The sequence below is a fragment of the Aethalodelphis obliquidens genome, unplaced genomic scaffold, assembly GCF_003676395.1.
Source record: "Aethalodelphis obliquidens isolate GAN/ISIS:26980383/991018 unplaced genomic scaffold, ASM367639v1 scaffold6, whole genome shotgun sequence".
Lineage (NCBI taxonomy): Eukaryota > Metazoa > Chordata > Mammalia > Artiodactyla > Delphinidae > Aethalodelphis > Aethalodelphis obliquidens.
In genome coordinates this window covers 3,471,194-3,491,838 of record NW_020837950.1, presented here as the reverse complement: position 1 = coordinate 3,491,838, position 20,645 = coordinate 3,471,194, and the positions used below count along the sequence as shown (strand labels likewise).

Genomic DNA, 20,645 nt, shown 5'->3' with positions numbered 1-20,645 from the left:
CTGGCCCACCTGTGTGCCTGCTTCCTGGGCCTCGGGATGAGAATACCTCTCTGGCCTACTTGTCGTGAGGATCAAAGGGAAAACCAAATGTAGGGGACTCTTCAAGTATCAGCTACTATACAAATATATGGGAGGAAGAATCTGGATTTTGCTAGGTGGTAGCAGGTAACCTTAGCTGTTGTCGACATGCCCACCTTAGAGAGTCAGAACCCTCAAGCTGAACCCCTCACTATGTCATAGTCCCCACTAACAGCTCATTCAACTCTCCAAAAAGCCTTAGCAAATGGAGCGAATTGTACTGACTATTTCATGGGGAGATGGAAGAGAAGATTCCTTCACACACTCCACAGCAAAACCCAACGATCTTTTCTGTCAGAAACATCTGTTCTTCCTTGAAAGCTCACCTCTGGCCACCAGGAACCTGCGGGTTGTCTCTTCCTTGTCCAACAGAGACTGCCCAGCCTCGATGGCCCCAGCTTTCCTTCACCCCTTCATCTTCCCCTTGGGTCTTTCCGTGCCTCCCCGTGCCTCCCCCGCACCTCGCCCCACGGAGTTTTGATAGAGCAATTACCCCTTCAATCTTGGATTCTCATACCGTCTTCCTACTCCCTGGTCAAAAAATCCTTGCAAGGTTCTCCTACTCTCCTAATAAAGCGGTGGGGGCATTTTAAATAACAAACATTTTTGCTGGCATCAGCTTCTTTTTCCCTTGTCATAACATTATTAGGTAATTTTGCTACTCTTAGATCCAGAAACTTGGGCACTAAGGCCACCCCACATCTGGCACTTAGGGACTTGCTTAAGGTGACAGAACAGCTCTGGGGCAGTTATAAAGCAGCACTGACCCGTAATCCAGTGCTCATCTCACTGCATCGAGCCTGAAATACAAATAAACTGGGAAGCTTTCAGATTCAGGGGAACCCAGAACTCTGGACTACAAGGGCCTTGGATTTCATCTTGAACAGATCCTTCATTTTAGAGAGGTTAAAATGGAAACTTTTCTTTCAGTCTCTGAATCCTAAAAACACAACACAGATTAGACGGTTACTTTAAAACATATGTACTTGCCTGGTGGGTATGATTTCCAGGAACATATACAGACTTAAACTGTTTCATGAGATTCCGAGCTCCAGCAATATCCCGAAGCGAAGTAAAGAGTTCATCCACGGCACTTCTGGACTTGTGAAATGTCAGGTTAATTGAAGAGTCACAGCCTGAAACAATCCAGAGATATTTGCTTCGCTGAACAAATCTTTACACTGAGTTGTAATCGTGACAGGTTGAGCTCATATAACGTAGTTGTTGTTGTTGTTTTTTAACCCTATTTCCCCCTGGCTGTTCACCAACTGGGCTGTTTCAATCATCCCTGAGCAATGAAACACATTGAGTGTAAACGCCTTTGACAGAAGCAGAACTCAGAATTGCCTGGGATTGCAGCCACTGGCTTCAACCCCTAGACTGCAGAAGTTTCACAAAAAGAAAGCTCCCCAGGGTCTAGTGTCCTCTGAACACAGCTTTGGGAAAATAGGAGACACAAAGGAAAACACAGGAGTACTGTGATGAACCGCTCTCACTTGAATCCCACCAACAGTTTCCATAAAATAGAATAGCAAGAATGAGAAAGATCATAGAGTTGCTCCAATGACAGAACTTGCGGGGATGGGCATATAATGCGCTAACAAAGCTTATGGCGTATTTCAAAAGGCAGCCATTCAGAGCTGATCAAACACAAAGGGGGCCTAATGAGAAGACTGTTCTCGGAAGTGGTTCTATTTCTTTTTGAAACTCATAATAGATGGATTTCTTCTCTGTCTTGTTACAAGCTCATGCAGAAGAGGAATGATCATGGTAAATCAGAAGTTCAAAAAATAGAGAAAGATTCAAGATGAGTATTTTTGACTGTTGAAATATTGCAGATACATGAACTCATCAATCCCCACATCACCCTTATGAGACAGGAGCTATTCTTTCCCCCATACAAAGGATGAGGGAGCTGAGGGCCAGAGAGATTAAGGAACACTCCCATCAGCACACTGTCTATGTTCAGCCCATGTTCGTTCAGTCATTCTGGACTGGTTCACCTGTACGTTTGGGGAACAGTTCTTGTGCCCTCTGCTTCCTGCCTCAAGTACCTGCGTGTCTGTCTCTGTGTCTGTCTGTCTCTGTCTCTGTGTATCTCTCCTCCTGTCTGGGGCCTTTCTTTGGTTAGAAGCATAGAAGTCAGCACTCAGAAACAACAGAGCTTTCTCATCGCTTGGGGGGTACCATTCTGAATTGTGGTCTCCATAGCCTTATGGAGGGGCCAGTAGGACTGAGCCCCTGTTGCCCCCAACAGTAACTCACTCATGAATGCCTCCTCTACTGGCTTTCCTTCCTCTCCTGTCTCACTTCCCTACGTCCTGACCACACTGCCTAGGACATCTTCTCAAATACAGTACTTGCACCCAAATCCTTGTCTCAGGACACCAGAGCTGCCAGGGTGATTTTAACACAGGCAGCTTGGGTCCAGAATCTATATTCTTTTTTTCAGAACACATTTACTGAGGTTCAGTTCATACACCACACAGTTAACCCATTTCAAGTGTACAATTCAATAGCTTTTAGTATATTCACATAGTTGTACAATCATCATTCCTACAATCAACTTTAGAACATTTTTATCACCTCAACAAGAAACTCCATACCTGTTAACTGTCACTCCCCCTTTCCCCCTACCCCCAGACCCTGGCACCACTGATCTGCTCTCTGTCTCTATGGATTTCCCTACCCTGGACATTTCATATAAATGGAATCATAGAATATATGGTCTTTTGTGACTGGCTTCTTTCACTTAGCACAATGTTTTCAGGGCTCATCCAAGTTGTAGGATGCATCAGCACTTAGTTTCTTTTTATTGCTGACTAACAGTCATTGTATAGATATACCACATTTTAAATATCCATTCATTGGTTGATGAACATTTGGGTGTTTCCACATGTTGGCTATTATGAATAATGCTTCTAGTTTTACATGTACAAGTTTCTGTGTGGACATACATTTTCATTTCTCTTGGTTACATATTTAGGAATAGAATTTCTGGGTCATGTGGCAACTCTGTATTTAACCGTTTGAGGAATTGCTAGGCTGTTTTCCAAAGTGACAGCACCATTTTACATTCCCACCCTCAGTGTAAGAGGGTTTTCTCTGCATCCTCAAAAATGCTGTTATCAACTATCTTCTTGATTGTAGCTCTCCTAGTGGATGTGAAGTGAGGAGATACTTGTTAATTTTGATAAAGAGAGAAGTTTTTAGGAAGCAGAGGTAGATCCAAACAAGCTTCAACTAAAATGGATTGTATCTAAAGTACATAGGAACATCCAAAGGAACCCAATGGCAGCAGACACAGTGTGTAGATAGTTGAGCCTGTACTTTCAATAACTGTGGAACACTGTATATAACTCTTAAAGGGAGGGCAAAATTCTGAACTGTTTTTACTCACACTTCTGACACCAAATGTGTGGACTTTTCCCCCCATACCAACCAATTCTCTAACTCTCCACACATCAACTGAGTGTCCTACAATTCAAATCAATTCTGCCACTAGCTATGTAGAGTTAGTGCAGACCCCACCCAGACTGCCCCCACTTCAGGTGCCAAGTTTAAATCCCAGCTTGCCCGTTGCACTCCTGACGTATCAATCAGGGGTTCCCATGACCCCTTCCTCAGGTTCAATAATTTGCTAGAACAGATCACAGAACTCAGGAAAGTGCTTTACTTACTGGGACCAGTTTATTACAAGGGATGCAACTCAGGAACAGTCAAATGGAAGAGATGCAGAGGGCCAGGTATGGGGGAAGGAGAGCAGGACTTCCATGCCTTCTCCAGGTGCTCCACCTGCCCAGTATCTTGATGTGTTCACCAACCAAGAGGCTCTTCAAACACTATTGTTTAGGAGACTTTATGGAGGTTTCATTACATAGGCACAATTGATTAAATTACTGGCCACTGGTGATTAATGCATCTCTCAGCGGCTCTCTTCACTCTGGAAGTTGCGCGGGTAGGGCTGAAAGTTCCACTACTCTAAACATGCCTTGGTTTTTCTGGCAACCAGCTCCCATCCTGAAGCTATTATTCCCCCAACCACCAATCACCCATTAGCATATAAGACACTCTCATCATTCTGGAAATTCCAAGGGTTTTAAGAGCTGTGTGCTAAGAACTGTGGACAAAGACCAATATGCATATTTCTTATTGTATCAAAAAAATCCTCTGACCAGTCTCTATTTCCTGGTCTCCAGAAATGTCCAACTCACTGTCATTAAAAAAATCAGGGGCTTCCCTGGTGGCGCAGTGGTTGAGAGTCCGCCTGCCGATGCAGGGGACACGGGTTTGTGCCCTGGTCTGGGAAGATCCCACATGCTGCGGAGCGGCTGGGCCCGTGAGCCATGGTCGCTAGGCCTGCGTGCCCGGAGCCTGTGTTCCGCAACGGGAGAGGCCACAACAGTGAGAGGCCAGCGTACCGGAAAAAAAAAAAAAAAAATCAAAAGGGTGGTCAAGCCTAGTGAGAGGAAGCCTCCCCGTGCTCAGTGAACTCCAGTGGGGAAGCAGGGATTCGACAGAAAATTCAGGGAGTTCGTGTACACTCTCTAGAATTCTATGCCAAGCTTTGTGTCATTTTCTGAGAAGCATGTCCACAACTTCCTCCTTATTCTTAAAGAGGTTCATAATCAAGAAAAGGTGAGATCCACAGGTCCAGAGCATCTATCGATATCATACCATGCTTGCCCTTGGCATTGCAGCTCAGTTGGATACATCAATTTGTGCATTAGTCAATAATCAGCCAGAAGAAACCCTGGAAGGTTATGGCTTCTCACTGATTCATGTGGCTTCTTTCCTTAAACTCCCAGCCTGAACCATTTAAAATATGGGAAATTACATCAATTATATCTAAGTGTTGTATACTACGTACTACTACTCCTTTAAATTAAAAATGGCATGAAAACAAGAAGAAAGCATTACTAGTTCTAACACCATGCACGGTGTTTCAATTCTTCTAAAACACAATTCAGCTAATAGGCTAGACTTCTTAAATTTAAAGTAATTCTATAGAACAGAAAGGTTCATACAAATTTTCACACGGTCTCCTTCAACTTTTTGAAAAGTGAGGACTGTAATGTTCATCCATTAGGCTGAGTGGAATAGAATCATCTCCTGGATTATAGAGTACTGAAAATTATAAATTATACATGGAAATTGTAGATTATACGTTGGAAGTAGTTTAAGCAAAGGCTGTGTAATTCTGAAGAGTTAGGTCAATTGTGGAGCAGGTTGTTGATAGAAGAAATGTTTACAGATTACAGGTAAATTGAACTCAAAGGAACCCAACAGAAAAATAACACTGTCAAAGAAATTGCTGGAAGAAAAAAAAGTACAAAATTTACAAATACACTAAAACCTTCCTGAAAAACAGTCAATTATCTCCATTGTTCAAAGCAACTGCACAAGGGCAACTTCTGTCCAGTGGGTCTGTCCAGCGATCCTTTCCGACGTGTCTGTTACCCTCAAAGCAAGTCCTCTAAAATGTACATGTTTCTGGGACACCAGGCCAAAGGGGTCTCATCTCTGAGCATCTTCGTAATTATATCAATCTTCACCAAAAGCAGAATTTACATTCACTTACCTAAACCCTATAATGAAAGTCTCCACACACACACACATACACACACACACACAGAAATGGGGATAAGAGAAGATAAATGACGTGTAAGATCGCATCACCATCTCCAGCAAATGTCTCTCTGATCACAGCCCTGACCTCCTCCACGTACACTGCCTCCCACCATTCAGAATATCTCCTCTGTGAGTGCAGCTCATTCCATATCATGCTGCAGTTGATAGCTAAAGGAGATGCGGGTGCAGAAGCTATGAAATGGGATGAATTCTCTTCTGGTGTAAAAGCTATAATCACTGAAAGCTCACGTATAGAATCACTTATGCCAGACACTATTCCAAGAAGTTTATACATATTAGCTCACTTAATCTCCTCAGAAACCCCATGAGGTAGGTACTACTATCATCCCCATTTTGCAGATGGGGAAACTGAGCCATAGAGAAGTTAAGTGACACACGGTCACTCAAGTAGTAAGTGGTAAAGCTAAGATGTAAACTCTTGCAGTCTAATGCCCAAGACGGTTGTGTTAACCACTCTACTCTGCGGTCTTTCATATGTGCTGGAGTCCACATACATAAAAGATCAGTAAAGCACTTAGTTCACCCTTAATATCGAAGAAGTGCTTTAACAGTGGAGTGAATGGCAGATGCCTCTCTTCCTGGGAAGATCTGGGCCTGTCTCTGGGGGTAGACGCTAATAGTATGGTTTGCAGTTATACCCCAGGCCCATCTTTTGTGGGCACACAAGGTGTGGGATCTCCCGGGCCTGCCCCACACCCTCCATTGGATCTCTGCCCTGTAAGGCACCGTATTCAGTTACTTCTAATAAGCCCCGGACAGCCTGTTCCATTAAGCCAGCTTATGAGATAACGGTGTTTTGTAAGGGACCCCTAAGTGTACAATTCCAGTCAATTCTCATTTAATCCACTTAGTTAAATAGATAATAAACCAGAAGCTGATCCGAGCCTTTGGCCAAGCACAATCTGCGTACTTCAGTTGCCTGCTCCTTGATAAGGGAGGCCCTCAGTCCCGCAGGGCACCCCTGTGTTCGCCTAAAATAGGGGATGACTCATGCCCCTGCAATTTCTTTCTTTGGAGGGCTTGGGGATCTCTTGGGCAGGGGTCCAGTTACTCCTCGGAGCAACAAAATAGGGCTCCTGTGTCCACATCTGCCCGCCCTCGTCCCCCTCTCACCTGTCTCCACTTACTGGAGTTGCTTTGCCTCGGCAGAGGGAGGACAGCGGTTTCCATGGCTCTGTGCACTGCAGGGACCCACATTTCCAGCAAAAACAAAGGTAAAATGGAGAGAAGGCTGAAGAGCTCAGGGATCTGAAACCGTGCACCTCAGACTGGGACTTGAACCCACGCAGCCAGGACTCAAACCCGGCCCAAACTCAGACTGGGACTCAAACCCAGCCAAAACCCACAGTCTTCCAACTGAGATCACACACCTGGTTTCAGGACTTAATGAAGCTCAGCTTCTTGATGTCTCATCACAGAAAGAGTTTAGTGAGAGACAAAGCGATAGGTAAGAAGTGGATTTATTTAGAGAGAAACACACTCCACAGACAGAGTGTGGGCCATCTCAGAAGGTGAGAAAAGTACCAGGGTATGGGGTTGTCAGTTTTTAGAGGGGTGGGTAATTTCATAGGCTAATGAGTGGGAGGAGTATTCCAGCTATTTCGGGAAGGGGTGGGGATTTCCAGGAATTGGGCCACCACCCACTTTTTGATCTTTATGGTCGGTCTTGGAACTGTCATGGCGCCTGTGGTGTGTCATTTAGCTTGCTGATGTGTTACAGTGAACATATACTGAGGCTCAAGGTCTAGTGTACGTCGACTTGTCCACCATCTTGGACCCTTTTGGTTCTAATCAGCTTATGTCATGTCCTCAGGCTACGTCATTCTTTCAAAGGTTGTGCCCTGCCCCCTTCCCTCCTGTTTGCTGGACTCCTCACTCCAGCCTGCCTAAGTCCTTCTGTTTGGTTCTCTCACGGAGCAGCCTTGAACCTTTCTGGTGCGTGGGGAACTTTTTCAAAAGAGCCTGGCTTCCAGAAGTTTGGTTTTATTTCTTAGGTATTCAGGAAAATAAAGAATCTTGTATCAGGAGGCTGCCTTATCCAAAGCTTCAGTCTGGATTAGAGATGAAGCACCCTCACCTAAGGCCTTCACACACACACACACACACACACACACACACACACACACACACACACCACACACACACACACACACACACACACACACACACACACACACACACGGAACCTGTATGGCTGGATAAGCTGGGGGACATGGCTGGAATTGGATTTTAAATGTCTCCCTATTGAGTGATATTATTCTCATCACAGTTGTAGAAGTCCCTTACATCTGATTGAGAAGAGCTGGGGTCAAAGAGTATCAGCTGAGCCTGTTCAAGGGGTTCTTTTCTTATCTGGACCCAAATTATCCAAGGATGGCCTCCTCATCCTTCTTCTGGCCCAGAGTTTGAGAACATCAAGTCCATTTTCCAATTTGCATCCCACCCTCCTGTCTCTCAGCAAACCCCTGGCAGCAGGGGACCCATCTCTGTGGGCTCCTGGGGCAGTTAGAGAAAAGGTTGGCTTGGGAGGGCAACGCGGCCAGAAAGCAGAAAGGGCAGAGCCCTGGGAAGTCATGACCTCCCTCATCCATCCGGCTGTCCGACATTGCCTTTTCTCTCTTTTCAAACCATTGTTTTAAAGATGGAGCCCTTTTTCATGGCTCTCTATAAAAGGTTGGCAAATGAAAACAAAACCAAACAAAATAAAAGACCAAATAAACCTTAGCAAGTGGTGTCACATCTGAAATCTTTTCGGGAGGTTGACTGTGTAAAACTACTCTTGAGTAGGGAAGTCCTGGTAATATTTATAATAGAAGTTCTCTTTTTCAAATGTGATTGGGACCAATAGGTGATTAGAAGTCATTTAAAGAGGGGGATCATGAAAAATTGATCTCTCTCCCACACGTATACATACACATATATGTGTATTTGTGTGTACGTATAACTTTGTTTAAAATTAAAACACAAACATCTGTTTATTCACTATTTTGAGAAAAGTCTTTTGTTTGAGTATTATCTGCTGATTAGAGTTCTTTTTTAAAAAAAAATATGTACTGTGTATAATTTCCAATTTTAGTCCATTTAAAGTGGAATAAGAAGTTAGACCCCTGTAGCACAATCTGAGAACAGAATTCTTCTAGATTTTAATGGGTTTTTTCCCTTCAGTCTTTCACAATCATCCTGTTCATACCTAATTCAAAAGCATGTTTAAAATGATTCATCTTTACTGAGTCTTTCAAAGCATTCAATTTGGTTTTCTCTGAAACAATTTATTTTGAATTCATATTTCCTCAGAGAACATTTAATTAAACATTTAATTTAATTTATTTAATAACAAATACAACTGGCATAAGCAGGTTTGGGAACAAACATAACTGGCTCCTGGGAATCACACGGCTCAACCAGGATGAGCAGATGTGCCCAGGCAAGCGGAGGTTGCCTTAGAGCTCTGAGGGGGTCAGAGTTTTGGCCTGAGTTGTTCTACTTTATTGAGGGATCGCAGGATGTAAGTTATTTTGGTGAATGGGTCGTGTGGAGGCTGGTTGAGAACACATGAATTATATATATGTATTATTTATATTATACATTATATTGTATATAAATGAAAAATATTATACACATGTATTTCTGAGGTCTCATATTTATACTACAGGGCAATGTATCTGTGTTATCAATCTAATATTTAATGACCTAGTGTGACTTCTAAGTTCTTCTAACATAAAAAAAACATAATCTGTTTTTTTTTAATCAGCCTTCAGGTCTTACAGGGCTGACTTCCTCTTTCCTTGTAGGATCGTTGATCTACACTACACGGCAGGGGCTCCTCAGTGGGTGCGGAGATAACGTGTGTATGCTTGGATGACAGTGTTAGTGAGCCTGGCCTAACAAAGAAAATCAGGGTCAGAAGGTGTCCCGGTGAGGCCACAAAGGGCCCAAGGCAGGGCTCGTGGAGACTGGACCACCCCCGGAAGTCCCTCCATAGGTCTCCCCTCGGGCTCTCAGGCCACATCGGTCCCATGCCCCCTTGGTTCACTGGATCCTGCTCAGTGTCCTGGAATCTCCTTAGCCTGTGGCCTCTAGTTATTGCTCCAGTGACAGAGGAGGAAAGGAGGGGAGGGGTGGCGACATGCTCCAGGGAAGCCGGGGCTCTCCCTGGTTCTCCGCTGGTCTCTAGCATAGCGCCTGGTTCCTAGAAGCACCCACGAAATATTCCTTAAATAAATGAATGGGGAAAACAGAGAGATAATGGGAAAAAGAGCTGAATCAGACCAAACACGCCATAAAGTGTGATTCTTGAGGAGCTGATAAACTATCTCTGCAGGAAATTTCAAACAAAGGGCTCGCAGATGGGTCTGAGCAAGTGCAGCCTCCACGTGTGAGTGGATCAGCTCTCATAAAGGCTTTGCTCGGCGAAGAGCAACTCAATTGGCTGCATAAATTTGGCTTGTCTGTTTAATAAGCAAAACTAAAGTCTACGTGGTTTGGGTATACGTGCATATGAGATAAAACTGTTTTTAAAAGAAAGGCAGTGATAAATACAAGCTTCAGAAAGTGGTTACCGCTGGGGGAGGAGGTGGGCGGGTAAGGACCCTTTGGGATAGGGCGATGAGTTCATGGGTGTTTATTATGTAATTATGCTTTATAATATATATATATATATATAGTATAATCTTTTAAATGTATCAGCTATCATCTTAAAATATATAACAGAACACAAAACCAGTCCCACTACTTTTTTAAGCCTCCAGCAAATTCAGCTTTTTATAACAGTTGGAAACAGGGAAGAAATGACAGCTGAAATCTATTATTATTAGGCAGTTTGGGGAGGTGTGGCGGACGTGGAAAGTCTTGTACAGCCGCGAGAGAATGTGACTGCCCAGAATTCTAGCCCAAGGTCTGACATGCGGTGGGGGAAACCTGAAGGAAGGAACGTCGTCAGGAATACGCTTTGGAACTTGCAACTTTCATTAAGGCAGGGAACAAAGTCAAGTTGCCAGTGAGGCCCAGGAGGCAGGATGGAGGCAGCGGGACAAGCAGCCTCTTGATCCTGAACGTCTGTGCTGCCTCAGGAAGAGCCAAGGAGGCAGCAAGACCAATAACCCTGGGTCACTGCAGAAATAAGGAAACGGCCCCAACCATTCCAAAGCATTTCCTCCAAGATGCTTCTGAAAAGTCTCTCCAAAGCAGCTTTTATGACTACCCTAACTATACCAACACAGTCTCTTTATCTTAAGAGTTTATGTGGTTAATTAAGGAAGGGTTAATTAAGTATAAAAACTGCTGTGATGCCGCATCATGTTAAGTAGGACAATTTCACGTCGGTTATTATGTTATCCTATTAAATCAATCCAAGTCACCTTAGACAAGGGGACTGTGAAGTTCAGCATTCAGAGTAAACAAAATACCAGGTTTGAGGCTATTTCTTTTCTTTTCTTTTGGCTGCGCCGCGCAGCACGTGGAATCCTAGCTCCAGGACCAGCGATCGAACCCGTGCCCCCTGCAGTGGAAGCGTGGAGTCTTAACCACTGGACCGCCAGGGAAGTCCTGAGGCTATTTCTTTCAAAAAGGTAGGCATTGATTTTTGATCAGTTACACAATCTCCTATTAGCGGAGCTATCACCATAGGAAAAATCAGATTTCCCTCATATCATTTCGACTTTGGGCCCCTTTTCCAGGAATGAAACCTGCCACAAGTGGGAGAAATGCCCACGTAACCACTTAAGCTCATGGTCATGAACCTGCCCAGTCCCAAGGAGGGCAGCTCCTTAACAGTAATCACAGACACCATCTCAAACCCGTATCTCACTCCCAATGCTTCCTGATAGGTTGATTGTTTTTATTCTGTTGAATGAATTCTACTGATTTACTAACTTGCCATTGATACCATAAGTCCCCGTTCAAAGCGTGCTGACATTTCTGGTGGTTCTGAATAGCTGGACATGGAGTGCTGGCCTCTCAAAGCTGACTTGAGAGATCACCTGCATCTGGTTGTTTTCACAAGCTGTCAGGTGACACAGCACCTGGGAGCCTCAGAGACCACTGTGACGATGACTACTGTTGATCTCGTTTTCCAGACTAGGAGAAAACAAGGCTATGCTACATGCACGTAAAGGCGGCACCAGAGCACGGCCATGAGCTGAGCACAGCTGGCAGCTCTTCTGTTAATATTTGCTCGCTTCTTGTCTGTTCTTTTCGGGGTGCTACAAAAGCTGAAGCAGCAACAAAGGTAAGAAAACACAGAATAGGTAGAAACTTACGGTGGGGTAAATCTGATCTGCTTTATTTTTCGTTAAATTGAGTGAAGACCGCCATCATTTGATTTTAGCAGGGAATAGTATTCCCCCAGGGCACAGTTTCAGAACCAATGAGCTAGTTTGGCATTTCAGAGAGAGGGAAATGGAAGCCCAGATGCTCCTTCCAAGACCTGCTGAGGCCAATCCCACCTGTCCTCCTCATGTACCACCACCCGCTACCAGCCCTGAATTTCGTTACCCTGCACACTCTGTCCCTCCCTATTCTCCAGTGCAGAAATGTGTGTGTGTTGGGGGTAGGGGTGATTCTACCTGACGCAGCTGCAGCAGAGGCCTAGGGCTCCCCCAAGAAGATGGCCTGGAAGGCTTCCTGGAGGAGTAGGCCAAGAAGGAAGCTGTGAAGGACCACATCAAGCTACACTCTTTCTGCTTCTTTCTGAATCTTACTTAGCCCAGGCCCAGTCTTGTTGCCAGTTTTACAAACAGTACCAAAGGTCCATTGCCTGTGAAGGATTCTTAAGAAATAAGGTTGTACCTTATTCTAGAAATGCCAATAAAATTGTGAGTGTGGGAATAATACGGTGTTGTTTTTAGCTGTGATGCACCGCTGGGAAATGCTTTTTTTTTTTTTTGGGCTGTGCCGCGTGGCACGCAGGATCTTAGTTCCACTACCAGGGATTGAACCCATGTCCCCTGCAGCGGAGGCGCGGAGTCCAAACAACTGGGCTGCCAGGGAAGTCCCTGGTCAATGCTTTCTTGTCCAAGTTACAGTGAATAAATCACTCAGGGTTTGGCCTGTCTGCTAATTACACAAACCTGTGCTACAGCTAATCATTCGTTTGTAGAAAAGGATGAAATCAGAAGTCCAAATCATGGCACATTTAAAAGCCTTTCAAATGACTGTCTGGCCTTCCCCTGCCTCTTATTCTCACCATCATTTAGAGGAGCTTAAAAAAAAAAAAAGAAAAAAAATCTAAGTTTTTTCTTTTCCATTATATTTCCTGAGCTCCAGCCTCACTGAGCTTGTTGTCATGAGGTTTGTAAGTATGGAGGGACAGTAGTGTCTCTTTATTTATATTTTTGGGGAAGGCTAGGTGGTTAATAATATGGAATCATTTTCTGATCTATCTGAGAAAAAGAGAAGAATGAAAAGGGAAGCTTATAGGCCTCAAGTTTCTTTCATCCCTTTTGTTTCTTGAAAGAATGGAAGGGCAAATGGAGTTTATTTTTCTTCTGGTAACAGCCAGATCAAATGAGACCCCGCCTTGCCCCTCCCCCAAGACACACAAAAATCACTCTCAGCCTCAATCTAGGCTCCCCTGCACCTGTCGTTGTAAATCGCCATTGAGCTGAGCCAGCATTGCTACGCCTGAAATTTAAGCTCCCACTAAATGAGGCCTCTTATCTATCACTTTTCTGTATTTTCTTTTGGAGGGAGCACGGTTTAGCGTGGAGGTCAGCCGTGCCTGATTCGGAGATGGGACACAGTCCAGAGAGGTTTGCCAGTGGCCCCTGGCATGGAGGGGAAGGCGAGGAATACCACCATTGCCCTCGTCTCTTTTGGGGGCAGGAGGAGCCTTGAGGGCGGACCCCAGAAGCAAAAGCAGGGAACCCAGGAAAGCTTATAGGCAGAGGCCTGCCTTCTGCAACTCTGAGCTCAGGTCCCAGTGAAAGGGGGAGCTGGGGTCTGGAAGGGGCAACCCTGAGGACAGAGCCAGGCTTCCTGACGGGCAGAGCGGGCTGCTGTCTGCAGGCTTCTAGGCGCTTCTACCTGTGCCAACCCCAGTCCAGTCTCAGGTGGGCTCTCACCCATCTCCTCCACCCTCTGATGGAGATGGCTCAGATGACTCGCACGTCTACGGGGCGATTTAAACTCTGCCGACAAAAATGAATTATCACAGAGGCTCAGGGGTTGCAGGTTTTCACTTGCTTCTGGGCAGGGACATTCTTAAGCCCACAGCTGTTTTCGCAGTTACTCTATGTCCACCATGTGTCATGGAGGGTGAGTGAGGGGCCTGGCTCAGAGCTCTTTCCCCCGAAGGATGGGTAAGGGGAGGGTGGAAGAACCGCTGAGCTCCAGCCAGCTCTGGGACCTGAAAGTGGGATATACACTGAAGAGCAAACAAGGTCTCAGCTTCTTGTTTCCCTGAAGGGCAAGGGAGTCGACAGGGAGTTTAGAAATAAAAACTCCAAATGGCTAGGATTTCTTTGGGGCCCCCACTGGGGAAATTGTCCAGGTTTGTAACATCTGAACTCTCTCTTCACATACCAGCCCACAACTGCCTTCATTTCTGCCCCCAGTGCTTGCCTCCCTGCAGGTGAAGCAACTGGGCGATGATAGCTCAGGACCAGGTTTACGGAACAGTCGTGTCCCTCAAAGGGTTCATTGTCAGCTGGTAAAATGAGACAGTTCTCAGAACCGCAGTGGGTTTCGTGCCTCGTGCAGAGCCAGGCACCCAGGATTTGGTCAGTAAATGGAACGTGCAGCTAGATCACAAACGTGTAACTCTTCCGGAAGAAAGATAAAACCCAAAACCAAAAAAGAAACCAAAAGGAAACCAGACCAAACCGAACCTCTACGGAGAACTGCTGGCTGTGGCCATGGCAGTCTGGTTACTGGCTGTGAAAAGCCTCAGGGCCCATTCGAGGCAGGAAGCCTCTAGCAGCAGCCTCATCTTGCCGTGGCCACTCCAGGGGCTTCTGCAAAGCCCACACGGCCACTCCAGTGGCTCTTGCTGTGGGTACTGAGCTCTTGCTGTGTGCTCAGCAACTTGCATGTGTTGACTCAGTCTCCTTCGCAAGGAGTGGCTTCGCGGCCACCAGCCTCTGTGTGAGAAGTCAATGTTGTCACGCCAGGGTCACCCACGGAGGGTGCGAAGAGAAGGGCAGCCCGTGAAGCCCAGGATTGGAATGGGCGGCAGAATTTGTTGGAGAGTAAGTTGGCAAGTGAAGGGAAAATTAAAACCCCTGGTCAGGGAGGTCAAGAGCTGTGCTGACCTGAAAATTCAAGGTTGGCTACGGTACATTTGAGAGAAGGAAGTTCTCGTATTATTCCAAGGAAGGAATCGAGGGTTAGGCTGGATTTAAATGTCACCAGGGCAGAGCCCATTCATTGATTCACTCAACAAATATCTACTGAGTGCCTGATGTGCGGCTCTGTTCTAAGCAACAGCAAATAAAACATAAAAACTTCTTCCTGCATCGGATTTCCTTTGTATTTCCACCACTTTGCCTAAAAATGATGATAATAGTTAACATTTATTGAGCACTTATGTGTCAAGTACTATTCTAAGTATTTTATAGGTATTAATTCATTTAATCCTCAGTACTATCCTATAGGTAGATACTATCATCACCCCCATTTCACAGCTGAGAAAAATGAGGCACAGAGAGGTTGAGTAACTTGCCCAAGGCCACACAGCCAATTAATGGCAGAACCATAATTTGAACCCAGGCAGTCAGGACCCAGAGTCCAGACTCTTTTACCACAGCAGACAATCAATAAACAACTAAATGATTATGATAAAAAGTACAGCATAAACACAGTAGAATAGCCCACATTTAAGCAAAGAGCTAGAAGGGTCAGTTTACATTATGACAAGTTTAAGTCCTAGGTTATTTGGAAAGAAACGTATTTTTACTACCTGCAAGCACATACTGAGACTAGGGCTAATCTAGTGATCAGTAATCTAACAAGCAGAGGGCTCTGCTGCCTGTTGTGATGAATATTAAAGCCTGGACCGCAACTCGAGTACCCATAGCTAATAACTAACACTTAATATCCTTAAAATGATCTGTTTTCTTGAGGAGGCTATCCAGTCGCCATTACAATCTTCCTGATTAAGATTTGCTCAACAGTCCTCACTCTCAATCGAGGTCAAAGTAACTTAATATTTCATGGTACTTTTAAAGTTAACTCGTCTTAAATATTACAGGGTGGTCACTGGTGTTTAATCAACGACACCCCGGTCTCCTCTTTCTGGTGTGTGGTAGGATTGATTACATGTGTCCCTGAGTGAGGTGGGACCGTGGGGCTTACTCTGGGCTGTCAAATATGAGTGGCAGTGACATGTGCCACTTCTGAGGGGAAGCCTTTAAAAGCCTGTGTGCAGGTTACCACCTTCCCTTCCCCCTGCCTCAGTGATCATGGAGGCCAGATGGAGAGCAGGTCTCTGGCCGTCTGGCAGAGCCCCTGCACACCAGAGGTGGACGCAGAGCACAGAGAAGAAACTACCAGTGTTGTTTGAAACCACTGAGATTCTGGGGTCGTTTGTGTTTAGCCCATTGTAACTATTACAAACACCTACCCTCCAAATTCTGGGTGCAAAGAGGAATGAATGAAGAATCTCTAAAGCCAATTAGAAGGGAAAGGAAAACAAACATTGACCATTACTATATTTTAGGTATTTACATGTTATCATACCTAATCTTCTTGGCAACACTGAGAAGTAGGTATGACCTCCATTTTACAGACATAGAAACTGAAGTTCAGAGAGGGAATGGGACTTAGCCAAGGATATATAGCTAGTAAGTGACGGAGGTGAGTTTCAAATTCAAGTTTGTCTGAATTTTCTGATTATACAATGCTGTCAACAAAAGCATACGCAACTAGATTCCTCTAAAGGCCAAACATAGGACCACTAGGTGGGAAAGGCATTCAGTCATCCAGTCATTCACCAAACACATACAGCATGCTTACTGTGTGTCAGGCACTGTAGCAGGATTCTTGGAGTGAAGAAGGTGGCTATGGTCCCTACCCTGAGGAGCGGACAGTCCCGTGCCGGCTACAGACGAGGAAAGCAGCAATTTCAGTGTGGTGTATGAGCTATTTGGCTAGGGCAAGGATGGGGTGGGGCTTGAGAGTATACTCCAAGTCATGGAAGGAAAAAACAAAAAACCAAAAAACCCCCCACACAGCGGAGAAGGGAAATCTAGGAAAGCAAATGAGAGTGGAGGGCCAAACAAAGACATGCCCTGCACACACTTGGTGAGAACGTACCATGTGCTTCACCCCGACACACACAACTGTGGTGGCCTGCTGCCACTGGCTGATGACATCAAGGCACCCGCAGAAGCCGAGAGAGGCAGCTCCACCCTGCTGGGAACAGCAGCCCTCACTCCCTCCACAGCTGGCTCGGGAATTCAAACCCAAGCAGAGAGCACGCCTTCGCTGGCGGCTGGCACCCCAAGTCACGAGGACTGAGGGCAATTGGCTTGCTGGTCTTCCCTGCTCATCTACGACTCTTTGCCACACTCACCAGGTCTTATACAGGGCCTGACATGAAACAGTCACTCAGCCACTGTTGACCTGATGATCTGTAGGGAATGAACAGAAGCTGCGGAGGTAGAAAGGCGCCTAAGGAAGCTTGGGGACTGTTGAGCACCAGCCGGTCTGAGGCCTGTGACGACCAGGAAGAGACCCCAGAACGGCTCAGCCTTCTTCTGATTATACTCAGCAATGCAGGTCTGAATTCTGAGCTTCAGAAGGAGATCCCTCCCATTTAGAAATGAAGAAATACGTGGCTCTCCTGGGTGGAATGTCTCAGGTTAGGGGCCGCTAGGCCACATCTAGGCTCGTGGGGTTGGGGTGAGAAAAAAATTCTACTTTGGAGGTTAATGGTATATAGTCTGTGTCTTTGGGCAATTTAACACTAGAGGGAGAGGGGCTGAGGTCGAAGGAGAAAGCATTTTACTCTAATGAATACCTCTCAAAACAAGTGGGCCACTGGCTTGGCCTTGGAAATATTTTAGCAATCCTGAGCATTTTGATATGAGAATATTCCTCATCAAAATAGGATTTGCCCAGGATATACAATGGAGAAAAGACAGTCTCTTTAATAAGTGGTGCTGGGAAAACTGGACGGCTACATGTAAAAGACTGAAATTAGAACACTCCCTAACACCATACACAAAAATAAACTCAAAATGGATTACAGACCTAAATGTAAGGCCAGACACTATAAAACTCTTAGAGGAAAACATAGGCAGAACACTCTCTGACATAAATCACAGCAAGATCTTTTTTGATCCACCTCCTAGAGTAATGGAAATAAAAAAAAAAACAAAAAACAAATGGGACCTAATGAAACTTCAAAGCTTTTGCACAGCAAAGGAAACCATAAACAAGACGAAAAGACAACCCTCAAAATGGGAGAAAATATTTGCAAATGAATCAACGGACAAAGGATTAATCTCCAAAATATATAAATAGCTCATGCAGCTCAATATTAAAGAAACAAACAACCCAATCCAAAAATGGGCAGAAGACCTAAATGGACATTTCTCCAAAGAAGACATACAGATGGCCAACAAACAACATGAAAGGATGCTCAACATAACTAATCATTAGAGAGATGCAAATCAAAACTACAATGAGGTATCACCTCACACCAGTTAGAATGGGCATCATCAGAAAATCTACAAACAACAAATGCTGGAGAGGGTGTGGAGAAAAGGGAACCCTCTTGCACTGTTGGTGGGAATGTAAATTGATCCAGCCACTATGGAGAACAGTGTGAAGGTTCCTTAAAAAACTAAAAATAGAACTACCATATGACCCAGCAATCCCACTACTGAGCATATACCCTGAGAAAACCATAATTCAAAAAGGCACATGCACCCCAATGTTCATTGCAGTACTATTTACAATAGCCACGTCATGGAAGCAACCTAAATGGCCATTGACAGATGAATGGATAAAGAAGATGTGGTACATATATACAATGGAATATTACTCAGCCATAAAAAGGAATGAAATTGGGTCATTTGTAGAGACGTGGATGGATCTAGAGACTGTCATACAGAGTGAAGTAAGTCAGAAAGAGAAAAACAGATATCATATATTAACGCATATATGTGGAACCTAGAAAATGGTACAGATGAACCGGTTTGCAGGGCAGAGATAGAGACACAGATGTAGAGAACAAATGTACGGACACCAAGGGCGGAAAGTGGTGGGGTGGTGGTGGTGGTGTGATGAATTGGGAGATTGGGATTGACATGTATACACTGATGTGTATAAAATGGATGACTAATAAGAACCTGCTGTATAAAAAAATAAATAAAATAAAGTTCAAAAAAAAAAAAAGACTTTGGGCTTCCCTGGTGGTGCAGTGGTTGAGAGTCCACCTGCCGATGCAGGGTACACGGGTTCGTACCCCGGTCCGGGAGGATCCCATGTGCCACAGAGCAGCTGGGCCCCGTGGGCCATGGCCGCTGGGCCTGTGCGTCCGGAGCCTGTGCTCCACAACGGGAGAGGCCACAACAGTTAGAGGACCGCGTACCGCCAAAGAAAAAGAAAAAAAAAGGCTTTGCCCATATAACATAGCTTAAGATAGCTAGGGATATGACCTATATAAATCTACCGTGGAAGAGAAAAGAAAAAAAAATTTTAAAAAGCACTAAGCAGAAGGGAATTTGACATTATTTAAATAGGACATTACCCTGCTGCTGCTAAAGAAAAGCTTCTGAAATGATAAAAAATAATTAAAACAAAACAAAACAAAGGTGTGAGAATAAGCCAATGATTCAAGATCCCAAGAAGGCAAGTGTCAGACTCCAGCCTTGCTGGCCTTCGTGACCAGAGTAGGACTATGGCATTCTCAAATCTCATTTTAAAGTGTCAGTCACTTAAAAAATCCCTGCAGAAGACAGGCATTGCGTTTATCCATTATGTAAACGAAAACCTAGCATAACAGGGCTAACATGAAGAGAGACCCTGACTCACATGGCAATGGCTCTGTAGGATCCATCTCAACTCCCCTGTTCTTTCCCAACCCTTCAGGATGTCTAAAAAAGAACCACGGAGAAGGGGTGAATTCAGACACATGGTACACCTTTATTTTTAGCCCACTGAGAACATTTTCCTTACCAAACAATGTAATGAAATGAGAGCCTAAACATAAAAGCTCCAGGATGCTGAAATATCAGTGGTGTAGACAATTATTCAGCAGATAAGTCTTTAGAAATTGACAAGGATGATATGCACTAAAAATATTCTCAATGAACTTTATTGAGGGACAGATAACACTTGTAGTTTTAAACACAGTCTGTCTTTTTGAGTTGTGTCTGGATTAATATAATTAAGCATAAGACCTCTCAATACTTAATGTCAATTGAGACTAAGACCGAGAATTCTTTTATTTCTTTATTCATCCAAATGACATATTATCTCATTTTTAAAAAGATTTCCATGCTGCAACAATGTTAGAGAACTCATCACCCAAAAGGTCAGGGTCTGGGAAAGACACTGGAAATGATATGGCTTTATAACAACCATGTCTTGGAAATGTTAAGCTCCCTCTCATGCCCCAGATGTCTGGGATTTAAGAGTAGAACCTTGACAAATAGGGTTAAGCAATAAAGGAAGAGACCATCAGGCAAAAAAGAATATCAACTATATTATTCTAATCCTTCAGAATCCGTGCCAGAGAACCATGCAACCCTATAAAGAAATAGATGTTATGACTCTTCTATAAAAGAAAATCAAATTGCCTGTATCTGTTGTTCTAATGATACATTTATCTTCCAAACTTTGCTCTCAGTGACATAATTGGCTGGCCTCTCTTCTCATGTGTCTTACATGACATCACAGATGAGCTATTGCAACTTTTAATCTGGTTTTAAATACATTTCAGTTGATTAGCTGGGCGCTGACGCCTAATG

At 44.5% G+C, this 20,645-nt stretch overlaps 1 protein-coding gene across 6 annotated transcripts in view; it reads right to left on the bottom strand.

Moving 5' to 3' along the window:
- Nucleotides 1–20,645, bottom strand: part of SCFD2 (sec1 family domain containing 2) — a 411,631-nt gene that overhangs the window by 51,830 nt on the left and 339,156 nt on the right. For all 6 annotated transcript variants that reach the window (XM_027102958.1, XM_027102957.1, XM_027102959.1 and 3 more), the window contains exon 6: nucleotides 1,069–1,214. In XM_027102958.1, coding sequence (XP_026958759.1) covers nucleotides 1,069–1,214 — 146 coding nt within the window. The remainder of the gene's footprint in view (nucleotides 1–1,068; nucleotides 1,215–20,645) is intronic.